At 40.7% G+C, this 25981-nt stretch overlaps 1 protein-coding gene across 2 annotated transcripts in view; it reads left to right on the top strand.

Annotated features, from left to right (window-relative positions):
* Positions 1-25981, top strand: part of TTC39B (tetratricopeptide repeat domain 39B) — a 1202733-nt gene that overhangs the window by 865016 nt on the left and 311736 nt on the right. For both annotated transcript variants that reach the window (XM_044077204.1, XM_044077205.1), the window contains one exon: positions 24990-25098. In XM_044077204.1, coding sequence (XP_043933139.1) covers positions 24990-25098 — 109 coding nt within the window. The remainder of the gene's footprint in view (positions 1-24989; positions 25099-25981) is intronic.

Raw genomic sequence — 25981 nt, 5'->3', positions numbered from 1 at the left:
ATTCCCCTTTCCCCTTAAAGACAGGTTTAATAAGCTCATGTCTCCAATCTTGAGGACTGTCCCCATGTTTATATGACTTAGTAAATAATAGATATAATGGTATTGTAAGTTCTTGCTGAAGTGTTCTTTGGTCATTACTACTAATTCTATCTTCTCCCTTTGCCTTGTTTGGTTCCAGTTTGTGCAGTTCTTTTTCAGTACAATCTAATTTCATTTCAGTATCTGAGGTTACCTGGATGTCACTAGGACAACTTATCACCCCCTTTGTGGAGCCAAACTGTTTTCCATAAGATTTTATAAATATATCTATAATCTGTTGTCTCTGAGAATACATTTTAGAATCCACATGCAGTTTATCAAGTTGTATGTCTTTACTCCTTCCACATCCTGTGTATCTATAAAAAGGTTTTTTATTATGCCCAGTATCTTTATATAGATTTTCTTCAATTTTTTTCTTGATGTTGTCTCTCAGTATTCTTAATTTGTTTGTCCATCTTGTTTATTTCAGTTGAAATGACTGTGTATTCAATAACATGTACTTAACATTTATTTTACGTTAATAAAACTGCCACATATTTAAAAAGTAGAATTTGGGGACAAATTTAATACTGTGATTTGGGGATTTAAAGCAGCATTTTAAGGTGGTTCCCTCTAGGGACGTAACTATGTAATCTGAAGTTGTTAACCTTCTTCCATTCCTCACTGATGGGTACTGTTCCGAGCCCACGGAACCGAGTCGGCCAAATGCCAAGCTGGCGTACACCAAACTCTCGAGCCACGCTACTACCCACAATGCCCTTCATCCCATACCTCCGATCTCGTTTTCTGCACAGCCATATAGCAGCGTTTTCACCGAGCTCTCCAGCTAAGTAGTTTTGAATTATTCAAACTTGTATTTCTTCCAAAAATTTTTCTTATAGTGTCTTCTTATAGTCTAGCTCTGCCCACAGGTATTCCTTTTCTTACCATTGTTGGCATTTTCTTGCCTTTTCTTTACTTTTACCACCCTCGTGGCAGCTCTTCAAACCCTTGCTGGTAGTCTGGCTCTTTTTCTCCTTCCTTTCTCTGTTTGAGCGAGTGTTAGTATGTCTGAGAAAAAGGGCACTTCAAGTTTTAAACATTGCACGTCGTGCAGTGGTAAATTACCTAACAGTGACTTGCATTTTAAATGCGTTTATTGTTTGGGCGTCTTGCATCTTTCTGCGATTCCCCCATGTGATATCTGTGCGAGTTTTAGTCAATGGACGTTGAATGAATGGCGCAACAAGTTGATTTTGAAAGGATTGCTTTCCTCTCCTTTCTCTGAGGCTATTTCTGCGGAGGTCTCAACCCCTCCAGGCAAGGATAAGAAGTGCCCTCACTCAGACCGTTCTTCACCGGCTGGTGATAGGGGCAAAAATCATCGATCTAAGACTGGTACATCTTCCTCCAAGCATCGACTCGCTGTCTAGGTGCCACTGATTTCGGCACCTAGCACAGTTTCTGGGAAGTCTGAATTGTCGGTGCCGGGCTCGGCACCAACGACTACTGAACCGATGGTTTCTTCAGTTCCGACCAGTCTGGTTCAGGACACTTTGGCACCGACCTCGTCTTTACAGGCTCCGGCTCCAATGACCTCGGATCTGATTTTGACTATTACCCCGATTGTGACTTCGGCTCCGAGTTCCCTCTCAGTGCCGACTTTACCGTTTACTCAATTTAAATCAGAATCCTCAGCTCCATTGAGTTCATTACCATGGACCAGATATTCATCTTCTGTGGACCCGTTTGCCAGGCAACCCTACAGTCCTTTTCTGGACCGGCCTGAATCCCGTTCCTGGATATCGATTAGGTCTGCCAGTAGCGTGTCCGAAATAGATATTGTTCATCTCGTGGATCAGGTATTGACTGCAAGAGGAATCTCCAGACCCTGTTCTGCTCCGGGTGTTGGGATTTTTCCTCCTTCGTCTCCTCCTGATGGAGATCTTTTGGTCCCAAAGTCCCCTTGCCCATTGCTTTCAATGGGACCCCTTCCTTTGGCGCCAACTGCTTTGATGCCTGAAGCATCTATGTCCTGGTGGGCTTCAGTTCCGACAACAGCTCACCTTACTCTACCCCTTGCTTCGGGGGGTGGAATATTCGGTTCCGGTCCCAGCACAGACAGCCTTCTCAGTTCCCGTCTCAGATCCGAGAGTTATTTCTGCACTGAACCCTTCTCAAACCTCAGTCTTAGTGGTAGGCCATTCGGAGAGGGGTGTGACCCCAGTTCCGATTCAGTCCTCTTCGGTTCCAGGCTCCCATCCCTCTTTGGGTGGGCCCGCCTTCCGGATTATGGAGAAGGCACTTGCGGCTAACAATCCTCCTCCTTCAGCTTCGCCTTTGGTTCCCCCTCTTACTCAGCCATCGCCAGCCCTTTGCAGGGGACCACTAATCCCTTTCCGAGGCTTCTTCGGACATTCCCACTGAAGAGCCCCCTCAGAAGAGGGTGTGCAAAAGAAAACACATGGACTCACCTGAAGAGTCCCCTTACTGAGGATACAGATTACAATGATGGGGAAGGTTCCCCCTAGATTCACCCCCTGACCGTTTCCTTTGGGGACATCTTGGTGATTTTGAGTCAGCAGGGTGACTGGAAATCTTCCACCCCTTCTCCAGAGGAATCTGTATTCTTACAAGCTTTCAGTTCCCGGCCCACTACGTTCTGGGTGACCCCTCCTGCAGATGAGTTGGTCAAATTCATCGTGCAGCTAGCGTGGAAGAGTCCGGATTCAGTAGAAGCTATCCCCAGGAGATCAAACAAAGTACTTTCTAGGAGATCATACAAAGTACTTTCTCCTCCAGAAGATCAATCCCATTGGTCGAAAGGCTTGCCAGTAGACGCTGTGGTGGTGGCGGCGGTGGCCACAAAGAAGGACTCGACAGAAGAGAGTCTGGCTGTTCATCCACCCAACAGGGAGTCCCGGACGGTGGACAGGCTAGGAAAGTGAGTCTTTGCTACAGCGACCTTTGCTGTGCGTTCGCTGAATTTCTTGACACACTTTATGAGACTCCAGAGAGACCTTATTTCTGAACTCTCAGGTAGCCTCGCAGGTCAAGTGTCAGATGGAGCATGTGACAAAGTGGCTTCCCAACTTGCCACCCTTAAAGTGATTTCGAATTCCTCCATGAGATTGCTCTCCTACGCAACCGAAGGTGCAGCTAGAGCAGCAGGTGCTGGCGTGGTTGTCCGACGTCATGCCTGGATGCGCATTTCTGACCTACTGGATTCCTTCAAGTCTTCCTTTTTGAATGCCCCTATTGAGCCCTTCATGCTCTTTGGTTCTAAGGTCAAGGATACTTTGACCAGCTGTGAGCAGGATGGAAAGACCTTGTCTGCCGTGGGCCTGTGCTTCTCCAAACCTCAGCGTTCCTTCTCCAGGAATCAGAGGAGTGGAAAGTTGTGGCACAAGAAGACACAAGGTTTCTTTTGTGATGCACGTGGCGAGGACTCCTCCAGAAGCAGAGGAGGGTCCGACGGTGGAAGACGTCCCTTTAGGGGCAGAGGGGGTTGCCAGAATCAGGGCTCCAGAGATTCTTTCTCTGGTAGGCCCTATCATCACTTCTGAAGCATTGCCTGATTGCTTTCCTCTGGAAGCAGTCGGGGCGCATTTCTCTCTGCACCAAGCAGCCTGGTCCTCCATTACCAACAATCTATGGGTGTAGAGAATTATCACCAGAGGCTATCACATTCCCCTCAAATCCTTTCCAAGACCTCAATTCTCCCTTCCCGACATTCCACCCAGTCAAAGGGAGGAGGCAGCTTCCAAAATCAAGAAGCTTCTTCTAAAGTGAGTCATCCAAAAGGTTCCCCCAGGTCAGTGCAGATTAGGGTTCTACTCCAGACTCTTTTTGGTGCCAAAAAAGACAAGGGACTGGAGGCCCATTTTGGATCTCAGTCGTTTGAACAAGTCAGTTATACAGACCAAGTTCCACATGGTCAGTATTCAATCCATCCTTCCATACCTTTGGGAGGGTGTGTAAATCTGCTCTCTAGATCTCCGGGATGTGTATTACCACATCAGAATGGACAAATGCTCCAGGAGGCTTTTGCGCTTCCGGCTGGGAGCCAGTCATTTTCATTTCAGAGCCCTGCCTTTTGGTCTCTCGACGGCCCCCAGAGTGTTCACGAAATGTCTACCAGTGGTGACAGCTCACTTGAGACTGCATGGATTCCAGGTGTTTCCTTTTCTGGACGATTGGCTCCTCTCCGCCCCCACCGAGCGTCTACTGACCAGGGCCCTGTGCCACACTCTCTCTCTCTGTGGAGTCTCTGGGTATTACTATCAATTGGGAAAAACCAAACCTTCAGCTCTCACAACAATTAGAATTCATAGGGGCTATGTTCAACACTCAGCTTGGTCTAATATCTTTTCCTCATCACAGGCTCTAAAGACTGAGAACACAAGTGCAAGTGATACTCGACCACAGGAAAGTGTCTGAAAGTGAAGTTTTGCAGGCTCTGGGTTCCATGGCGGCAGCAGTTCCCATTGTTCCGTTGGCCAGGCTTCGTATGCGCCTGTTACAGTGGCTTCTTCAAACTCAATGGATACACAATCTTCATCCATTCAACCCACTAATCCTCATCACCGATCTTTGCAAGCAGGATCTCCTCTGGTGGATGAGAATGGACGAAAGTCTTTGGTGTCGCCCTTTTCATTCTCTTCAGCCCAGCGCCACGGTGACTATGGACGCTTCCCTGATAGGGGGGGGGCATTTTCAGGGAAGATCTGTTCAAGGCACATGGTCTCCTCTAGAAGTCGACTTACACATCAACATTCTAGAGCTCAGAGCTGTGTTACTGGTGTTACAACCTCTCCACCGTCTTCTTCCTCTCAGACCGATTGCTATCCAGTCCGACAACATGTCTGTGGTCTGGTACATCAACAAGCAGGGAGGGATCAGATATTATCCCTTTGCTACGAAGCCATGAGAATTTGGCAGTGGGCGATAGCTACCAACCATTTCCTGATCGCTACACACATCCCGGGGAGTTCCAGTGTGATTGCGGACAGGCTGAGCAGATGCATCCTGCTTCCTCACGAATGGTCTCTCAACCCAGAAGTGGCAGAGGAAATTTTCAGTCGCTAGGGCCGGCCTTGCTGCTATCTGTTTGCCTCCCCCTCCAGTACACAGCAGCTACTTTGCCCTCTTTCCTCCACAGGGGGAGTCCCCGAGCTGTATGCTTATCCTCCCATCCCCTCGATATCCTTGGTCTTAAGGAAAGCTACTCAGTTGAGAAGCAGAATGATTCTCATTGCCCCGTTCTGGCCACATCAGGTTTGGTTCCCCTTCCTTCAGCCACACCTGCTCCGACCCCCTTGGATTCTAGACTTCCATCAGGACCTCATCTCTCACCCCCAAGAGTTGTCATCTCCAAATAAGGCTACTCTCAAACTGACAGCTTTTTTGCTCCACTTCTGTTAGTAGCCAGGCTTGAGTCACTTTCTTCTCCGGTACGGAATATTATTTTGACCTCCCACCAACCTTCTACCAGAAAACTTTATAAAGACAAGTGGAAACATTTTTCCTTGTGGGCACAATAGCTGTCTCTGGATCCTGTTTCTGTACCAGTAGCTACGGTTCTTCAATACCTGACCGAGCTTTTCCTTAACAGGGTTTCTGCATCCACAATTCGGGTGCATCTAGCTGCCATCTCCAATTTCCATGATGGTTCAGATGGAATTCCTATTATTTCTTCCCATCTGTGTAAGACTTTCTTGAAGGGGATTTTTCATTCTAGACCTCCCATTAGGCAACCTGTGGAATCATGGAATCTGTCTAGGGTGCTTCAAACTTTGACTCTACCTCCCTTTGAGCCAGCTACAACCTGTGATGTGAAGTTTCTGTCCTGGAAGACCTTGTTTTGGGTGGCGGTTACTTCAGCCAGACATGTATCAGAGCTGCAAGCATTACGCATTAAAAGTCCTTATTTGATTTTGCATAAGGACAGAGTATCACTTCGCACCAATCCCACTTTCTTACCCAAGGTGGTTTCAGAATTCTCTATTGATCAGTCCATTGAGTTGCATGTGTTTTTCGTAATTATACCAAGAAAGGGAAATACTGTCTTCATTCCTTGGATGTCCACAGACAGTTGCGGTTTTATTTGGACAGGACAAAGTCTTTTCGAAGTCAGATCAGCTTTTTGTTGCCTTTACGAGCTTTAGAAAGGGATCGGCAGTGTCTAAGGTTACCTTGTCTAAATGGCTTAGGGACTGCATCTCCTTTGTTGAATCAACTCCTGGCCGCATTAAACCTCATTCCACTAGAGCTGTGGCCGCTTCTGTCACCTTTCATGCTAGGGCTTCCATGGATGATATTTGTGCAGCTGCCACCTGGGCTAAACCCCATACCTTTATCAAGCATTCCAAATTGGATCTGATCTCCAGGGGTAGAGCTGCCTTTGGCTCTGTAGTTCTCCGGAATGTTCTTCTATGAGGGCCACCCAGATTCTGTAGTAGCTAGGGACTCTGTCCCATCAGTGAAGAATGGAAGAAGATTAACAACTTCAGATAAAGAAGTTATGTCTTACCATAACATTCCATATGAGTTGTTGATGATCTTCCATTCATCATACCCTCCCACCCTCCCCTGCCAAGGCTCCTGGTGGATCTTTGGGTCGTTTTAGTGTGTTAGGGTGTTTGTGCAGAGATGGCCTCTGCCTCTGTTTCTGTTTCTTATATATATGTTGCTACTATGGTACTGCAAACTCGATCTGAGGTATGGGATGAAGGGCATTGTGGGTAGTAGCATGGCTCGAGAGTTTGGTGTATGCTAGCTTGGCATTTGGCCGACTCTGTTCCGAGGGTTCGGAACTGTACCCATCAGCGATGAATGGAAGAAGATCAACAAATCAGATGGAACGTTATGGTAAGACATAACTTCTTTTTTTTTGTTATGGAGGAATTCAACAGAGAGCAAGAAATCCACAGACATTTATTTGGCTGACTTGCACACGGAATGCATTTTGTTATTTGGTGCTGTTTTGTCCAGAGGATTTAAACAGAGAAATTCATTGGAAAGTTTTAATTGTGAAATGGTTTGTTCAGCACTGATCACTTTTAATATTAATTGATTCATTGTTGCAATGTAATAGAATATTATGCTGATCATCATAGACGGATTTCTTTACAGAGCCAGCTGATGATGTTACCTTCTTGATATTAAATAAGTATTTTTACATGGAATTCTGTTCTTGTTCTTCTTATATTTTTATTTGATTTTTAATTTTAATTTTGCCTGAGTGTAGAAGAAAGAGTTTGGACCATGGTTTTCTGCAATGAGGAAGATGGGTTTCACTGAAGGAACTGCTGTCAGTGTAGTGGTCCAGGTTTTTTTTCTTTATCTCTGAAGAGAGCTGGTGGCCTCATCATGAAGTATTGCAGTTTGGTACAGCTATGGAACTTTTTTGGGCTAATTTAATTAAGACATAGCAACCCGTAAGCCTTAAATAGGTTGTGCTGTAGGAAGGAATGCGGACTGTTGATGCCTTAAATTAACAGAGGCAGTTACATAGTAGAAATGTTGGACAGTAGATGGGGAAACCAGTAATGTTGATCCCTGAACCTGTGTGATGTTCCGCAGATAACAGGAGATTAGGAAAGAGGGCAGCAATAAAGCTATAAGGAGCATGCGTCAAGGAATAGGAGGGGATATCGTAGATGGTGGTATGGTGGCTGGGATAGCAATCTGTGAGTATGTGTTTATCTGTGCAAAAAAAAAAAAAAAGATATTAAGGCAGGAAGGTTCACTTGCAAAGAACCCTGCACTGCTTTTTCAGTGTTTCAACTGCATCCAGAGCTATCCAAGCTAAGATAAGAATATTTTTTTGGCTTACTGCACTTGTACTTGCTATATACAATGATTACTACTGTTTTTCAGCATTTTCAAAGCATTTATTTAATTTTGTGACAAAAATAAAAGTAATTTCTCAGTTTTTTGGCTTTTCTAGTTCTATGTACCTCCAAACCTCCCTGCAGAAGGGCAAATTGGCCATGGACTTGGTTATTTGTTGTTTAACCTGCACTTCAGATCTGCTTTTGCTGTGTATTAAGAAATTCTAGGCTCATCCTTCTTGTGGCAGAAGGTGTTTACTGGTCTTTCTGAGCTGGGAAGCATTGCAATAAGCTCAAAGTGTGGTTATTTATTAGCTGGAAGGAATACGAGTCAGTTTTTCAAGATTTTTTTCTCTGCTGTAAATCAGGCAAGTTTGCGCAGAGCTGCCCACTGAACAGCAAGAGTTTAGCAGGGACCTTTATAGTAGCAAATGCCCAGACAGTGAAATTCCCCTATAAAGTTAGGATTAGATCCAAAAATCTGTTAAATAGTGTAGCACTGTGCAGAAGTAAGCATAGCCCAGCTAGTTTGTGCATTGAGTAGCACTACCATATCCTAATGTAATGTAACATCTTGCCCTTAGCCCCAGAAACTAACCTAGGAGACCCTATTAAAACCCAATCTTTAATCCTAAACAGCCAGCCCTATTACAGGACCAGACAACATGGATATGCAGGTTACAAATGTCTTTGTGATCAGCTTGGTGGATTTGGGGCATCCTAAGGCAGTGTAGCAATTGCCTCATGTTCTCAGACAACCAGTTCATCATTAAATAAAATAACACTGTACACAAGAGAGGTAAATACACAACTTTCTTGGAGGCAAAAATCTTAAAAGAAACATTCCCAAATCTCAAAGACCTCCAAAGACACCTAATGGCAACATTACTCCTCAGGATTCACTAAAGCACACAGATCATTAACTAAAAACTGATAACAGTTAAATAATGTAGTAAGGCAGAAAATGGGGAGTATGTAAGACAGAGTTCACTATAGCTGTTATGAAACTAATGTAAAGCAGTTAATGTAATAATTGAAATAAATTAAAAAAAAGTCAAATAGTTCAGCATGTCTGAGTTCTGCACATATCTCTGTCTTTCTCTCACTCTGTCTCTCACTATATAAATATATATGTGTTACCTATTATATTCTCGAAAGCCGACAATGTCGAATCCAACATTGTCGACACGAGAATAGCGAAAGTGCAGAACGCCGAACGGGTAAAAGGAAATCCTCATAAGGGAAGATTTCCATTTACTTCAATGTAGTGCGGTCTCGGAGTTGGTATGTTTAAGTAGCAGGGGTGTGGGGGGGGGGTGCAGGGGGGCTTGCCCTCCTGCCTACACCCTTTTTTTTTTTTTTTTAATTTATTTTTTATGAACATTTGAAATGTTAATGGCTCGATCATTAAAGGTCGACCTTTAGTGATTCGAACCATTAAACTTTAGATGTTCTAATAAAGACCCATATATATATATATATATATATATATATATATATATATATATATATATATATATATATATAAACTTCTAAATTTTGATCTTTCACAAGAAAGTCTGAACCGTTTAAATGGAGATCGACGTACAGTATGGAACGGTATATTTAATGTTTTCCTCACTGTCATTCAATCTCAGAGTTGGTATATTTAATTAGCAGGGGGTGTGAGGAGTACAGGGGGCTTGCCTACCTGAAAAAAATTAAAAAAAAAAATTGTTTTGTGTTTATTTTTTTTTATTTAAGTTTCAAACTTTTTCAAGTTTGCTCTTATGGTCTTGACCATAAGAAATTTAAACTTGCAAAAGTTTGAAATTTAGAAGTAGATCTATATATTTATATATATATATATATATATATGTGTGTGTGTATGTGTGTGTGTGTGTAGTGGATATAAAGGTATACACACCATGAGACCACAATAAATAATTTCAAAACTTTTTTCTCAACTTTAATCTGACCTATAATTTGCACAATTCAATTGAAAAACAAACAAATCTGTTAGAGGAATAAATATTAAAACTAAAAAATGTACACTAAGCTGGTTGTATAAGTGTGCACACCCTTAAACTAATACTTTGTTGAAGCACCTTTTGATTTAATTACAGCATTCAGTCACTTTAAAGTGCAGGCAAGATAGACTGCAATCAGGTTAATGTACTGTAATACATAAAGTGCAGTGCTTTCTTTTAGGGTTAAAAATTAGACTCCCTGACTGCAGTAAAAGGTATATTTCAACATTAAAATCTGATTACACGAACCATTAATTTTTTTACTAAAGAGGAATAAAGAAAGGCAGTTGCTGGACAATGAGGCTTGGCCTGAGCTGTTAACTGCAGACCACGCACACGCACACACACACACACACACACACACACTGTCAAAGGAAAAATAAACTTCAAAAATGATCAATACACGGCAGGTTCAGGTTAAGGCGCTTTAATCTTGCAGCAAGGAGACAAAAACATGCTAATACAGAGTTTGTCTAACTAAAATCAGGAAGTAAGTCCATCTTTATACACTTTCTAATAAGACATTGCCTACCAAGCTGACGTAACAGATCACAAGTTTTAACATCATCATTTCATAGCAGCTGTTTGTCCATGATTTTCTGCTTGCACTATCAATTTTATGAAAAACTTCCTAAGAAAAACAACGTGGCCCTGGTGACCACCGGTTAGATACAGCTTCCCACTATGTTATGTTACCATTCAAGATACTATAGCTAATTCAAGCACAAAGCAAGTACAGATTCTTCAAGCAGTCTTTTGTTTCATGTATCTCTTCTTTTCCACAGCTGTAAATGTTCTCATAACACGAACAGAGCTGATTGTTCATATTCAGTCACATTATAGAAAACAGTATTGTTCTATTCATACACTATTCATACATTTTCCTGACCTAGCAGATAATCACCTGCTTCTCAGTACATTTCCAAAAGGCATAAACATGAATTTTGCTGTGCTAGCAAATACTAGGTCAGGGTGCATCTTGCAGTTTCAGAAAGCATACTGTGGTTTGAAAAATAATCTTATAATTTCATACAGAATTAAGCTGTACATAAAATAGAATGAAATGTGTTAACTCTTTTACCTTCTACTAAGCACTAAACATACATATTAATACATATTTCTCTAACATTTCCCCCCTGTTAATACTTTTATTCTATTTTCAAAAGCATAAACAGTTTGCTTCTTCTCCTAACCTCTTCCATTCCAGATTTGCATTTAAGAGAGTCATTCAGTTTAGACTTATGAAAGCATTTCAGTTTTCAACAACTCTTCAATTTCAGTACTTTGATACAAAGTCTCAGAAACTGATATGTCTATAAAATCTTTGATTAACTTTTTCATGCAGGGGATACCACAAGAAATGCATGCTCCTAATAGGAGTAATCCCACAAAAATGGCAATCCGGATGTTCATTAGGATGGAATCCCACCCCCTAAACAAATTCTGGAAAAAGTCCGTCAGAGGGTTTGGGCCTGATTTGGTCATGGTCAACACTTTCTGGATCACCTGAAGATGGTCGTTTATCTCATGCTGGTTGTCATGAATATACGAGCAGCATTCTTCTTTGATTAAAGTGCACTTACCACCTCTCGCCGCCAGGGTGAAGTTGAGAGCCATGCGGTTTTGAAGCACCACAGTTCTCATAGCATTTAGTTCATCAGTCACTAATTCGAGAGCAGAAAAAGTTGCATTGCTCATAACTTCGAGATGTTTGGACAGTTTTCTCAGCTCCCAAATCGATTTCACTGCGCCATATGCAGGGGCTATGCCTGCCCATGATATAATAGTGTCATTCAAGTCCATGTGTGTCAGTTTATCTTTGTTTTTCACTGAGTTATGGTTTCTCCACCCTGCTTCGATTCGTCCCACTGGATTCTCAGGCCTCTTGATTGGACTTCCAGGTTTACTGCTGACCTCTCTGACGTTTCGAATTTTCCCTTGAGGCAAAGCTGCAATATGGCGTATGGCCGGGACCAGGTAACCCAAAAAACAACTGCCGGACCAATTCTCAAGTAGCCATTTGTATGTCTTTTTCCCACAAACAAAATAACAATTCTCTACTTTAGTATTGATATATGCTTGCCCTGCATGAAACATTTTTTGTCAATAATAGAAAGTTGCTTCAAAAGAACAGGATTATGTTGTATTTCATTAACAGTTTTTTTCAAGATATGAGTCATAGTTTGCATCACAGATAGTTTCTGCCTTATTAACCTTAATATAACATTTATAAGAAACAGTCACATTGCAATTGCTCCAACCCACCTGAATAATGACATTTTTATAAAAACATATAATTCCTTTTTGTGTAACAGGTAAGTACAATGCTATTTTGTCTTGTGATTTCACAGGTGTAGTATCAAAAATTAAGTTTTCCCCGGTCTCATTGACCCCTAGGGGGACAGCAGTCATTAATAATCCCCCGTATGCTGTTGGTATAACTGTGCAAATCCAGCAGTTCGAAACATTAAAAGTCTCGGCATACACATAGTTAATTGCTTGGTAAGTATTAAAGTTTGGGTGCCAGTCTATGAGTAACGCAACACGTTTGTTCAGTGCAACTCGTGTGGCTGAAAAAAGGAAAGGCCACAGCAAAAAGATTATTGTTACCAGTATAGCTAACAGGATGATCATGCAATTTTTCTGAGATTGTTCTGCATCCCTGTTTGCTCTATACCTGGTCATTTTGTTCTCGTTGTACAACAGTAACAAGGTTTTTGTCCAGTTCAAAGTTCTTGACCAGTTTACAATGTGTCAAATGAATCCAGGACACACGTTCAGCTATCTTGACCGCAGTGGGTGTTGACAGTAGCACTTGGTACGGCCCTTCCCACTTTGGAGAACTCCAATTTCTTTTCTTCACGACCTTCACCCAGATCCGGTTGTACTACTGCTTCCGATGGTCTGGTCTGTTCTTTATCTGAAACAGAATTTAACTGCAGAAGTTGTTTGTTATTTAGAAGTCTCCTCATATACTCTGCAAGTGAACTGTCAGCCTCCTGGTCTGCAGGCATGAGAGTTTCCACTGAGGTGTATAATATGCCCTCCCAAACAGTATTTCAAAAGGAGTTAAACCCTTTGCATTTGGAACAGTTCTCATGCTCAACAGTGCCAGAGGTAGACAGTGCACCCAGTTCTTCTGTGTCTCGCTAATCAATTTCCTAAGCTTATTTTTCAGAACTCCATTATGCCTTTCTACTAATCCTGCAGATTGTGGGTGGTATGCACAATGTTTTTTCAAGGAAATCCCGAAATAACGGCTCAGTTGTATGGTTTGATTTACAAAATGTGTGCCATCGTCACTATAGATCTTTTCCGGTATGCCAAATCTAGGAATAATTTCTTTAACAAGGACTTTTGCAACAGTAGCTGCATCTGGATTTTTGGTCGGAAAAGCTTCCACTCATTTGGAAAACATATCTATAATGACAAGACAGTACTTTTTATTTTCGCATTTGTTTAGTTCTATGAAATCCATGCAGATAGCATGGAACGGATACGGTGGTGTAGGGAAACTCCCTTGCTTAGACTTCAGTGCCCCCTGTGCATAATGCCTGTTACAAACATGGCATGCTGCACAAACATTTTTTGTGTACTTTGTAAATCCATATGGTGTAAACACTCAATTCACTAACTATACCATCACCCCAGTTGAGACATGGCACTGCCCATGGCTCAACAAAGCTGCATATCTAAACAAGTTAGATGGTAAAATTGGTTTTCTTTCTTTGGAGATGTACAGCCTTTTCTCAAGAATTGCTCCTCGTTTTATCCATTTTTGTTTTTCTACATTTGTAGTAAGCGTCTGCATTGTTTTTAACATTTCTAAATCTAAAATCTCAGATGGTTGTAATTCCTCACTTAAAAGAAATACTTCTGAAGCTGCCTGCTTTGCAGCTGTATCAGCTTTCGCATTACCTTTTGAAATCCTATCCTGTTGTTTGGTATGAGCTACGCATTTACAAATAGCTACTTTCTGAGGTAACTGAATAGATTCTAACAAATCTAAAATAAATTGCTCATGATTAATTGGTTTACCAGTAGATATTATCATTTCTCTATTTTTCCACTGCTGCGCAAAAACATGTACAGTAGGAAAAGCGTACTGACTGTCAGTAAAAATGTTCACACGTTTATCCTTTACCAAGGTACATGTCCTTGTTAAAGCAATCAATTCTGCTGCTTGTGCAGATAAGTTGTGTGGTAAAGACTTTGCTTCTAAAATCTCAATATCAGAAACTACTGCATACCCCACTAGATTCTGTCCTGTAGGACCCCTTCTACACGAGCCGTTCACATAGTATGTCACCTCGGCATCATCCAAGGGAACATCCGTGAGATCTTTTCTAGGCAGCGTGTTTTGCTCAATCTCCTGCAGGCAGCAGTGTGGTTTGCCATCTGCAGGGGTTGGGAGCAAGGTTAAGGGATTCAAAGTTGTGCATCATTCAACTGTCATATGAGGTTGGCTCAACAGTATAGTCACACAGGAAAGATGGTCTAGCAGGAGAAAGATATGCTACTTTTTCTTGCAGTAAAATAATCGTGACTGCATGAGGCACTCTCAATCTGAGAGGGTGGAACAACACTACTGAGGCTGAAGTTTGCACTGCCATTGCAGCTGCGACTACTGCTTGTACACAGTGGGGCAAGGATGACGCCACTGGGTCTAGCTGTGATGAATAGTAAGCTATGGGGCATTGTTTGTCCCCATGTTGCTGTTTTAACACTGATGTCATATAGCCCTGCTTACAATCTACAGTTTGGAAAAATCGTTTGATAGTTTGGTAATCCTAAAACTAATGAGGATGCTATCAGTTGTTTCAATTTGCAGAAAGCTGATTCTGCTTCTGGTGTCCATTGTAATGAATCTTGTGCTGCCATAGGCTTCTTGAATATTAAGTTGGTCAGTGGAGCAGATTCCAAGGCATAGTTTGGAATCCAACTCCGACAAAAATTAGTCGTACCTAGGAAGGACATCATTTCCTTGTTGGTAGTCGGTTTGGGTGCTTGTAATATTGTTGTTTTTTTGTCTTCATCTAATATTCTGCCTCCTTTGGATATTACATATCCCAGGTATTTAACTTGTTTTCTCCAAAGTTGCAGTTTGTTTTTGTTTACTTTGTGTCCTTGAGTGGCTAGAAATTGTAGTAATGCTATGGTATCTTCTCTGCATTCTTGCTGGGTGGGGGCTTGTAGCAGAATGTCATCTGCATAAAGTAAAATCTGGCTGCCTTTCGGTGGGATAAATCCCGCCAGGTTACTTGCAATTTCTTGTGCAAATATTGTTGGACTCTCACAATATCCCTGTGGTAGTCGCGTGTATGTATACCTTTTCCCCTGAAATGTAAATGCAAACCAATGTTGGCTGTCAGGGTGTATCGGTATTGAAAAAAACGCATTGCTAATATCTACCACAGAAAAATACTTCTGTTGTGGTTTCAAATCATTTAATAAGGTGTGTGGATCTGGCATCGTAGGTGCTCTAGGTATAACTGCATCATTTACAGCTTGTAAATCTTGGACCATACGCCATTCTCCATTTGCTTTTCTAACAGGAAATAAGGGTGTATTACATGGCGAATCGGGAGATTCTATCAATACTCCTTCCTTAAGTAAGGCTGCTATTATAGGTTTGATTCCTACTTCTGCATCCTTTCTTAAGGTATACTGTCTCTTTTGAGGTCTAAATGCTGACTTTGGCATGATAGTGACTGGTCCTGCTGTGCGGATAAGTCCTACGTCTGATTTCCCTGTTGACCAGAGAGTCTCTGGTATGTCTCGTAAGGTTTTTTCCTCTTCCTCTAGTAAGTGTGCTACTCAGCTGTCCTCACTTGCCTGCAAGTGCACAGCTGGGTGTGTCTGTGTTATCCAATTCAACTTCTGCTTTTGTACTCCCTGTTCTGACAGTTCTAATTCTGTCTGTTTTTCCCACCTTGTGACTTTTTCTCCTAGGTCTGCCCACCTCACATTCTTATCTTTAGTCAAACTAACATGTGGTAATCGATTAGATTTGTAAAGTGCTAGGAATTCCTGGGGCAATGAACAGCTAAACTACACTGTTTCCTTCTGTGTCCCAGTACAGATTACGTAATACTAATCTGTTAGCATGGTTTTTAAACAGTTCTTGCTCATATTTTTTATCATGTCCTGGTATGCTACAGTAATATAGAGTACAATGCAACAAATGTTGTTTATCAGTGTCAAGGGAGGAGGATTTACTGATGGCTACGTTCATCAGTTCTTCGGTTACTGCCCCTGGACCAGTTGTAACCAAGTCCTGGCTGTACCAATAAAATGTTTCACCCTCCGGTCGTACCACAAAAGTATCCATTTGTCGCTGTGCTTCCATACCCTCCATGGTTGGAACTACTGCTGTGCCAAATATCTGCATAAGGTCTCTCCCCAAAAGATTTAATGGGCATTTTGCAGAAACAACAATTTTGCTTTTCTGGGTCATCCCTGAAACAGGGTCAGTTATTGCTATGTTGTGGGAGAGTGGCTCCCGATACAGCTGTCCATTAGCTGCTTTCACTAATATGTAATCAAGTGATTCTGAATTTTCTGGTAGTTTGGAGGGATGTATCAGGGTCTGTGAAGCCCCTGAGTCACAAAGGAATTGAACTTCCCTCCCCTCTACCAGAAGTGTAACTTCCGGTTTTGTGTCTAAGTAGAGCTCTAGGCTCAATAATGCTAAGTCCAAAATTTGATTTTCTTCATTATCTGTGATTTTATTCACATCCTCTATTTCTTCTATCACATCCTCTACTCCCTCTATCACATTCACATTTGTCTTTTCTTGGTCATTTCTTTCTAATGATTCTTGACTATCATATAGTCAGTCCTCACCCTCCTTGTCTTCCGTGGTTACCTTCGTATTTTGCCTGCAATCCCTTGCCAAATTTCCCTTTTTCCTGCATTTAAAACATTCACCCCTTTTCTTTCTCTCTTCAAACTCCTCTTATCGCTTATCAGATTGTTTGTTTCCCTGGGCATTTTTCTTACCCTTCTTCCCGGACTGTACTACAAAGACTTCTGCTCCGTCTTCTACTGCAAATACTTGAGTTTTCTTTTTTCATTTTGCTATTAAAATGCCTTTCGGCATGTCTCGCATATTCAAGTAATGACTGTAATCTACTCGTACAATGATCTACCATGTGCTTCGTAATAAAACTGCTTATGGGTGCAATACTACCCTTCAAAAATGCATTCTTTAGTTGCTGCTCATATGGGGAATCATGTGTCTGGTTTTCAGGTACCTGCATTCCACAATGGTTACTAAAACACTCTAATAATCTGGCATAATATCTATCAGCACTTTCACCTTCTTGTTGGATGCATTGATTAATGCAAGTCCAGTCAGCCCTAGGCTTCCATTTCTCAGAGATTCGGTCTGTCAGACCTTTCACTCTGTTATCCAATTCTGCGTTACTATGTGGGGAGTGGCCTATGTTCTGCGTCACGGGGATTCCAGTTACCACTGATCATGTGCCAATCTGGACGTACGATTTGTCTGACTACTTTCTCTACTTCCTCTCCATTTAAATGGTAACTTAACCCTGTAAGTCTTCTAAGTATTTTCTAAAATTAACTTTTGGATGGGGAATTCCCTCTGTGGCTTTCCGGATGTCTTCCGGTGTCTACGGTCTATATAATAGAAGAGTTGGGTCCTGTCCTGCCTGTGGATTTGGTACTTCTATGAGTGGACATATCTCTTCTTCATAGCTTGTGAATTTTTATTTATTTCATACAATTCAATATCCCCTCTTAAGTTGCGTGTTCGAGACCTAGTCTCGACAGGATCTCTGATAAACGGTTTTGATTTCGCAGGGACAGTTAGATGTAGCGGAGGTGGATCAGCTTGTCCACTCACTTCATATTCTGGTAAGGGAAGTGGAGGGGCTGATGTCATTACTAGGTTATTGTCTTCTTTATCTAAAAACATTGCTTTTGAATTTTTATTGTTTTGTTCCCTGCGATTTGCTTCCTCAAGCCACCTGTGTGCCTGAGGAACTCCCAATTGACATTGCTTTTTTACCTGACCTTTTGCATCTGTTTTAAGTTGTTTGACAAGTTTGATAAGTGAAGGTTTATCTAATTTGCCATCAAATTTGTATTTATTAACCCATTTTGTATAGTACCTAACATTATCGGCACGTTGTAATTGCATGTATTTCGCGTCTTCGGTTAATGGCGGATCTCAGGATCTTTTTGTGCACTTATTTCCCATGTTGTCTTAACTTAGTTAGAAATTCTTACGTAACCCTTCTTATCACGTGGTACCACGATTTTCTCTTTTTCACAGTTTGTCTAGAACAACTGCCTACCTATCCTGTTTCCCTGATCTATGACAAGACAGCAATCTTTTTTGTCCCTGATTTATATAAAATCTCCCTGACAAAAACAAATACTGTAACAAGTCCCTGATCTGAAACAAAGAAAAGGTAAATTCCTCTTTACCTGAGCCTCCGTGATTGATAGTCTCACTGGAACCGTTGACTCATCCTCCAATCGCAGATCAGAAACAGTGGCTGGCCTCTTTTGAACGACAATTCAGTCGGAGGTCTTTAAGAGCAGAAGAACCGATGTGGCCTCTTCCCTGTATGGTTTCGTGCCACCGGGCCCATCTGACCTGAGCTAGAGCAAGAGTTATCCTGCTCGAAGGACCAATCTGTCAAAGGAAAAATAAACTTCAAAAATGATCAATACATGGCAGGTTCAGGTTAAGGCACTTTAATCTTGCAGCAAGAGGACAAAAACGTGCTGCATGCAGTTCTACTAAAAAAAAAATGGAAAGTCCATCTTTATTATACTTTCTAATAAGACATTTGCCTACCAAGCTGTAACAGAACAGAAGTTTTAGTTAATCATCATTTTTCCTTAGCAGCTGTTTGTCGATGATTTTTCTGCTTGCACTATCAATTTTATTTCTAAGAAAAACAACGTGGCCTTGGTGACCACCGGTTAGATACAGCTTCCCACTATGTTATGTTACCATTCAAGGTACTATAGCTAATTCGAGCACAAAGCAAGTACAGATTCTTCAAGCAGTCTTTTGTTTCATGTATCTCTTTTCCGCAGCTGTGCATGTTCTCGTAACACGAACAGAGCTGATTGTTCATATTCAATCACATTATAGAAAACAGTATTGTTCTATTCATACACTATTCATACATTTTCCTGACCTAGCAGATAATCACCTGCTTCTCAGTACATTTCCAAAAGGCATAAACATGAATTTTACTGTGCTAGCAAATAGTAGGTCAGGGTGCATCTTGCAGTTTCAGAAAGCATACTGTGGTTTGAAAAATCATCTTATTTCATACAGAGTTAAGCTGTACATAAAATAGAATGAAATGTGTTAACTCTTTTAGCTTCTAATAAGCACTAAACATACATATTAATACATATTTCTCTAACACACACACACACACACAGAATGGCTGGTGATCAGAGTTCTAGTTTGTGTCAAATAATGCAGGAATTACAAAAAATAAAGTGCAGGGGGGCTTGCCCTCCTGCCTACACCCTTTAGATTTTCTGTAAGAATACATATCTGAGTGTGACAGAAAAGTATCCTGGCTGGAACTGCGTATGCAGGCCATTTTATAGAAGTCTTTGGGACATCAGGAGTGGTCAGTGGAAACTAAGGAGAAGCAGCTGGGGGCTGTGCTAATTGATACTTAAGGTAGAAGTAGCAAAAGTCTGAGATTCTCTGGCATTCCTATGAGTGTAGAAAGGGGGGATTCCCTGGGCTATCTAGAACAAAATTAGGTGAATGGTTGGACTGGACTTGTGTCCAGAAAGTGCTCAAAGGAGTTTTCATCCTGCAACATCTGTGGATCCATATGCTGAAAACCATTGCTCATTAATTTCAAGAGTTATGCTTTATAGAAGAAGATGCTGTCTGCTATGATAGGGCCACTGAGTAAAAGATGATGGGGGGCATTTAAGTTTTGTGTGATTAGAAATATTCTGTTCATACTGTTTTATTGAGCTGTTTTTTAGCCAGTTATCAAAGTAGCAAGCAATCCACTTGGATGTTTAGGCTTCTGTACCAGATACAATTTTGCGTTAAATTGGTGGGGATCCAGTAATGGATTAAGAATAAGAAAATGCCTTACAGAAGTTCAGCTTTTCCCAGGAAGGGCCGACAAAAATTGACAGTTTTCTAGCCAACGTATCTAAAACTCCTAGGGTTTCATCAGTGAAGAAGAGTCCACCTAAAAGATCTAAGCCATTTCCTTTGTTTCACACAAGAGTGGATGAGAAAAGGGTAGCACTGACAGTGGATCAACGAAAGCAACAGTCTGAATGATAATTGGCACCATTAAGTGGGAACAGGGTTATAACCTGTCCCTCTTTACCCAGGACAGTTGTATCCTGAGGAAAAAAAAAACATGTAAAATGGCAAATGTACTCAAATTTTAGGACAAAATATATTTATTAGGTTTCCTTTAGAAGTTGCAAGCAACAAATATGCTGTATGTAAAATACCAAAAAATTATATAAAACAGCATAAGCAACTTCAAATCTAGAAGAATGTTGTGTCCTTCGGCTTTTCCCGGTTAGGGGTCGCCACAGCGGAACTACGGTCTGCTAATGATTGGCAGTAGATTTTTACGTGCCGAGTTGCCAGCCCTGATGCACAACCTTCAACGAAGGTATGCCCGTTCACGCATGTCTCCACACAGAAGACGCTCTAGCTGAGAATCGAACTGGACAGCATCTTACTGTGAGGTGACAACGCTACTGCAGCACCACCAACGGAATTTTAAGAATATGATTTTAATTTGATAGAAAAATAAAATCCCCTCCTTTGCACTTTTTATTGGTAATATCTGTCCTGCCAAGTCTCATGTTTCAGTAAAAAGAAGTCCCACTTTGAGCATCTGAAAAGCTGGTTGCCTTGCACTAATGGTGAACTCTTTCAAGTGAAAGCATCAGTAATGACTTTTTGTTGTTGACAGTAATCTCTGTGTTGATTAATGTTGTATGTTTTTTTGTCATACGTGACTTTTTATTTGCATAGAATGAATTTTGTTTTCTGTGTTACTTGGCTTATTTAATAGCAGTCGTTCGCAAGGTCTTACTTTAAGACTGCAGAAGTATGTTTGTAAGAATAACTTCTATCTTATACTACTTCACTGACTGCTGATTTCATAAGACAGTTTAGGAAAGGATTTCATTTAAAATCCATGAAATAAACTGAATTCTATTAAAGTATGAGGCTAAATTTCAGCCTTTTGCTGTATAAATCCTGAGAGATGGTTGAACAGGTACAATTATGGACTTTGTTAATCTAATGTTAATTGATTACTTAAACTGATCAGCCTCAAAGCTGATACTTAAAAATAATACTGAATGCTGTCTTGACTGGGTGTTTCTTGTTTTTACTGAATTATTTTGTGTGCATGAACTTTTTACCTTTGGTTTGGATGCATTTTGGTTTATTTTGCAGGCACCCTAATGTTTATGGACATTAGACTTGATTTTTAAGGTCTGAGTTTGTAAAGTACAGCCAAATAACCCACTTTTGCTGTACTGATGAGATCAGTAAAAAGGCTTAGACAAACATCGGCTGTTTGGCCTGAATATACCCATAAGGATGTTAGATGTAAAATGCAAAAAATCATGAGCATTTCCTCTGCCTACACCAAAATATTATTTTGGAGAGGTTTCATATACATTGTCATTACATGTTTTGAATATTTTGTTTTCTTGTTTGTCGTAGGAATTTTGTTCTTGTTTTATATAGTCTTTTCATTTAGTTGTCTTGTTATGATGTTATTGTTATTAATGTTCATTTCAATAAGCAATGTTTTGAAAAAAAAAATAACTATAGAACATACAGATAATGCAACAAGTCTGGGATAAATTAATTATAGCACCAAGATATGTCAAGTACAAATTCTTTGGGAGGCAGCATCTTTTGAAATATGTTTCAAATATGTTGTTATGCCATTTAGATCGGAATAGATATTTTCTACAGAGAATGCAATATTCTGGAGGTGTGTGTGTGTGTGTGTGTGTGTGTGTGTGTGTGTGTGTGTGGTACTTGGTGACAGGCAGCATATATTTTGGGTGAACCCAGCCTTTAATGTTTTCAAGAGGCAGTAGCAACATATTTATGATGCATTTTGGGATGTTTGTGTTTTTCTAATTGGTTTACACAGTAATTTATTGAATAAGTTAAACAGCCCACTGTTTGGTGCAATAATGTTAGCTTCCATAAAAATACAGCACATCGCTGTAATCAGTCTTCCCCTCTGTTTAGGGGTTGTCGTCCAAGTTCTGTGAAGAGTTTGACTATATTGACTGTATACAGAATTTTTTATTGTTGCTATTAAGATATTCTGTTGTACTTTTTACTTACTCTTGACTTTTGTAAGGCTTATTGTGTTTTATAATTGTGACTAGTTTTAATTAAAGGTACTACTGCATTAAAAGCCATATTTTGACCTATATTTCAAAAATGTCATGAGAAGTTCTGTAGTAGCTTTGTATTACATTATAGGGCAGTGTATTAAAATGGACGGAGTTACAGATGAGGATTTACTAGCTCTAATGAAGGATAATAAGGCAACTAATAGCATGGGAACATGTTTTTAGCATATTTCTGTTTGCCCATCCTCATAAAATGCAGCAGTAATATTATACTGTACCATTTTACAGTCATGTACAGAATTACTTTTTGGAACAGACTTGCTGAAATAATTGTGCTTTCTGCAGGCAGGGAATTTTAAGGGATTCAAATTATTAAAAAGTAGTAAAGTTGAAGCGTTTCTAAATTACAGGGAACTGTTAAACCACAGGGATAATTGTAGGGTCTTGCATGGTTAGTTTAAAGGAAGCAAGTATTTTTTTCTAGGTTGCAAAGAAGATGTCTGGCTAGTAAGCCTTGGTGCTTGTCATGGAGAGAGGTATATTTTGTGAGAGAAGGCTGAGTTCCAGGAAGATAGCATTGGAGCTCTTTTTTGAATTAAGAGAAAAAAATGGGAACCATTTATTTTACATGAGAGCGTAGGTAAGCCAGAAATGCTTTGCTATTCAAAAGTATATCAACAATCATGGAGGAGAACATGTAGTGTTTTGGCTGGAGATTGGTGGCATATAATGGCTAGATGAAGAAAATAAATATTTTTATTAAAATAAAAATTGCAGTTAAGCCAGCTTTCTCTGTGGCTGAGGTGAGATGAATTCAACTAGCAGCTGAGGAAGAGGATAGGTGCGCCTATCTTATGGGTAGGGGGAATGCTGGGTGGAGCTGTCTTGAGTCCCGGTGGAGGACCATACTCATGCTGAGACATTTCAGTGAATTCAGAAGTTGTGGCTGCCATCTGGTCCACAGTTGGCACATCCTCACAGTGTATACCTTGTGGAACACCCGTCCTAATCTGAAGATGTTGGCATGCTGGGGAAGGTTTGTGGTTTAGAAAAGTCTCCATCAGTATATGAGATACAGCCAGATGCCAGCTGTGCTCACCACCAACAATGACCTCACTGGGGATAGTACCACCATTACAAGACATTTCTTAGATCTTTTCACCTCCTGTCAGACCTTACTGGGGTAGGAGGAGCCATGGGAGAGCAGCTAAAGTAGCTGGTGATAAACTAGGCAGGGAATAAAATGTACGAATTTTCAGTTATTTTTAAGTAATAACTACAAGAAAAACCTAGCCAAGCTAAAGTTTTCACTGTGTGATACACGAAACCTCCTGTAATAGAGGTCATGGGATATATGTAAATGACCCCTAAGGACATCTGATCTACTTCTACATACCGAAATCTCACTTTGTTGAACTTCATAATGATGAGACAAAATTGCTGAAGATGTAATTTCACGAACACCTGGATCACAGTAAAATGACTAAAGGAAACAAACCACTTGTCCAGCAACACTTCAACAACAAACCAAAGAAAATCAAACCCACCCAAGTGGGGAACTTCACCCCCCCCCATAGCTCCTCTAACAAAATATACCAACTCCGAGATCGCACTATAGTGGAGAAAAGGGCAAAGTTTACCATGGCGGCCAAGTGGTTCTTTTCCAGGAGTTGTCTTATGGTGATCCAGGTCTTTCTGAAACATCTTTGGTAACTTCGTCAAATCGTTATTAAGTTCAACGAAGTGGGATTACGGTAAGCAGAAGTAGGTCCAGGACATCAAAAGTTTCAGCTATATGGCTTCTGAATGTCAATGACTTTTTATGTATTCTTTTTAAGTCTTTACGAATACTTTCAGGCCAAAAAACCAAACTCCACTAGCTGACTGACATACATTTTTCATGGGTCCTCTGTTGAACTCTGTGATCACAAAATATATTGCATATTTACACTGTGTAACCTGGTGTGTGCTGGTCCTACAAAAAAGATATAAAAACATCAGAGAGTATCCAGTACAAGGAGTGATGTTTTAATTGATAAATGAAAAAAAAAAAAACACAAGCATCTTCTTCCTGGAGTAATAAGGGACTTGAGCAGTGCCCATCTTGCATACTGAATGATTTAAAGGTGTTTTAGAGGCTATTTATGCAGCCAGAAGTCAACAGGAAGTGTTGGGGTGCTGGTTTAGTTCACAAGTTGCTGTTTGCTACTCCCTGCTCCCATATACAATGTAATGCTACACAAATACGTTACTTATGGTCCTTGTTGAACAGTATGGTCCATTTCTTCAAAGATGTCCCTTCTCATCTCATTTGGGAAGAATACCTTTATTTGTTTTACAGATCAGAGCTGGAAGCTTAGATTAAGTCTATGATTGGGATATGTGCTGCTTGGACTAAGGTCTCAGTTTTGGAGTAGGGTATCAGAAGTGCTAATGATTTCTTGCAGTACAAGTTCCAATACATGTTAAGGAATTACATTTGTCTTTGTCACCAGAAAAGTGTGTGTGTGTGTGTGTGTGTGTGTGTGTGTGTGTGTGTGTGTATGTGTATGTCCGCATGCTCACTTTAAAAGACAGAGTGGAGGCTGGTTTTACAAATGCCTTAATATCATCACAGTTAATTACTGAGTACTGCAATGACTTACAGTTTTAAATTACTAACTAAATATGTTAAGGGTGGGATAAAGTCTTAAGAAATGTTGCACATATAAGATGAAAGCCATTTTTTTATTTACCATTTCAGGAGCTGGGCTTGTCACAGTTGCGGGAAGGTGCAGCTACACCAAGCCTGCGAGCTGTACTGTGTGTTTTGACCTTGCTGATGTATCACACTTACATTGCTTTAATCCTTGGTAAGAAAAAAAAAACTTTGTATTTAGTCCTGTTATTTATTTAAAAAATATAATTGTTTGAAAGAAGTGTACTGCAAAATGTGTAGTAAACTTTTCTATGTGGTATATATATTACTAATCTCTTAAGAAGTACCCCATCTTCAGTAACAAACAGCACTATGTGCTACAGGCATTAAGACTACTTGGCACTTGGAACTTTACAAGTTGCTTGAAGCTCTGTCTAGCAGTCCCATCATGCATCTGCCCAGACAGTTCTTCATTTCTTTTTTTCCTATGTGAGCTGTCCAGTTCTGAAGAAAATTTGATATTTTGATACTTTGTTTTATTATCATTTTTTTTTTTGCTGCTTGTTTTTCTGCAAAAAATCTCCTTTAGTGACACAGAAGAATAGATCTCTGTTTAGTTTTAGACATGTTCCTCCTGTTTCTCCCTCATCCTTGGCATCCAGGCCCTGCAGCCTGTATTCTCCACCATGCTGATGCCACTGTTTTTCCTTTAGTGTGAATTGTGTGGCCATCATACCCAGAGATGGCCACACCATTTAGCTATATTTAAGTGAAAGGCACAGAACAACATAGTGCCCTATCTGTCTTTGTTTTAAGAGTGAGACAGAAACATTGTAAAGAGAAGCTGCTAAGCTTCCTTATGAAACAGTATAAGGCTGACCTTGGCAGATGACTGGACAATGTTCATAGTGTTTCACTGTTGCAGTCATTACAGTTGGGTTATCCTGTTGGCAGGCTACCCGCAGTCGGCCTGAATTCCAAAGTCTTGGTCCGGCGTCGGTTGCTGTCGCCTCTTCCCTGACGTCAGTGCGCCAGGGGTATAAAAGATGCAGCCGACGCCATTTTCTTCAGTCATTCTTGCCGTGCGGTGCCCGAAG

Source organism: Protopterus annectens, chromosome 7.part0, assembly GCF_019279795.1.
Source record: "Protopterus annectens isolate FY-2018-M chromosome 7.part0, PAN1.0, whole genome shotgun sequence".
NCBI classification, from domain to species: domain Eukaryota; kingdom Metazoa; phylum Chordata; order Ceratodontiformes; family Protopteridae; genus Protopterus; species Protopterus annectens.
Note: the sequence above shows the minus strand (reverse complement) of the source record. Positions and strands in the feature narration are given on the sequence as shown.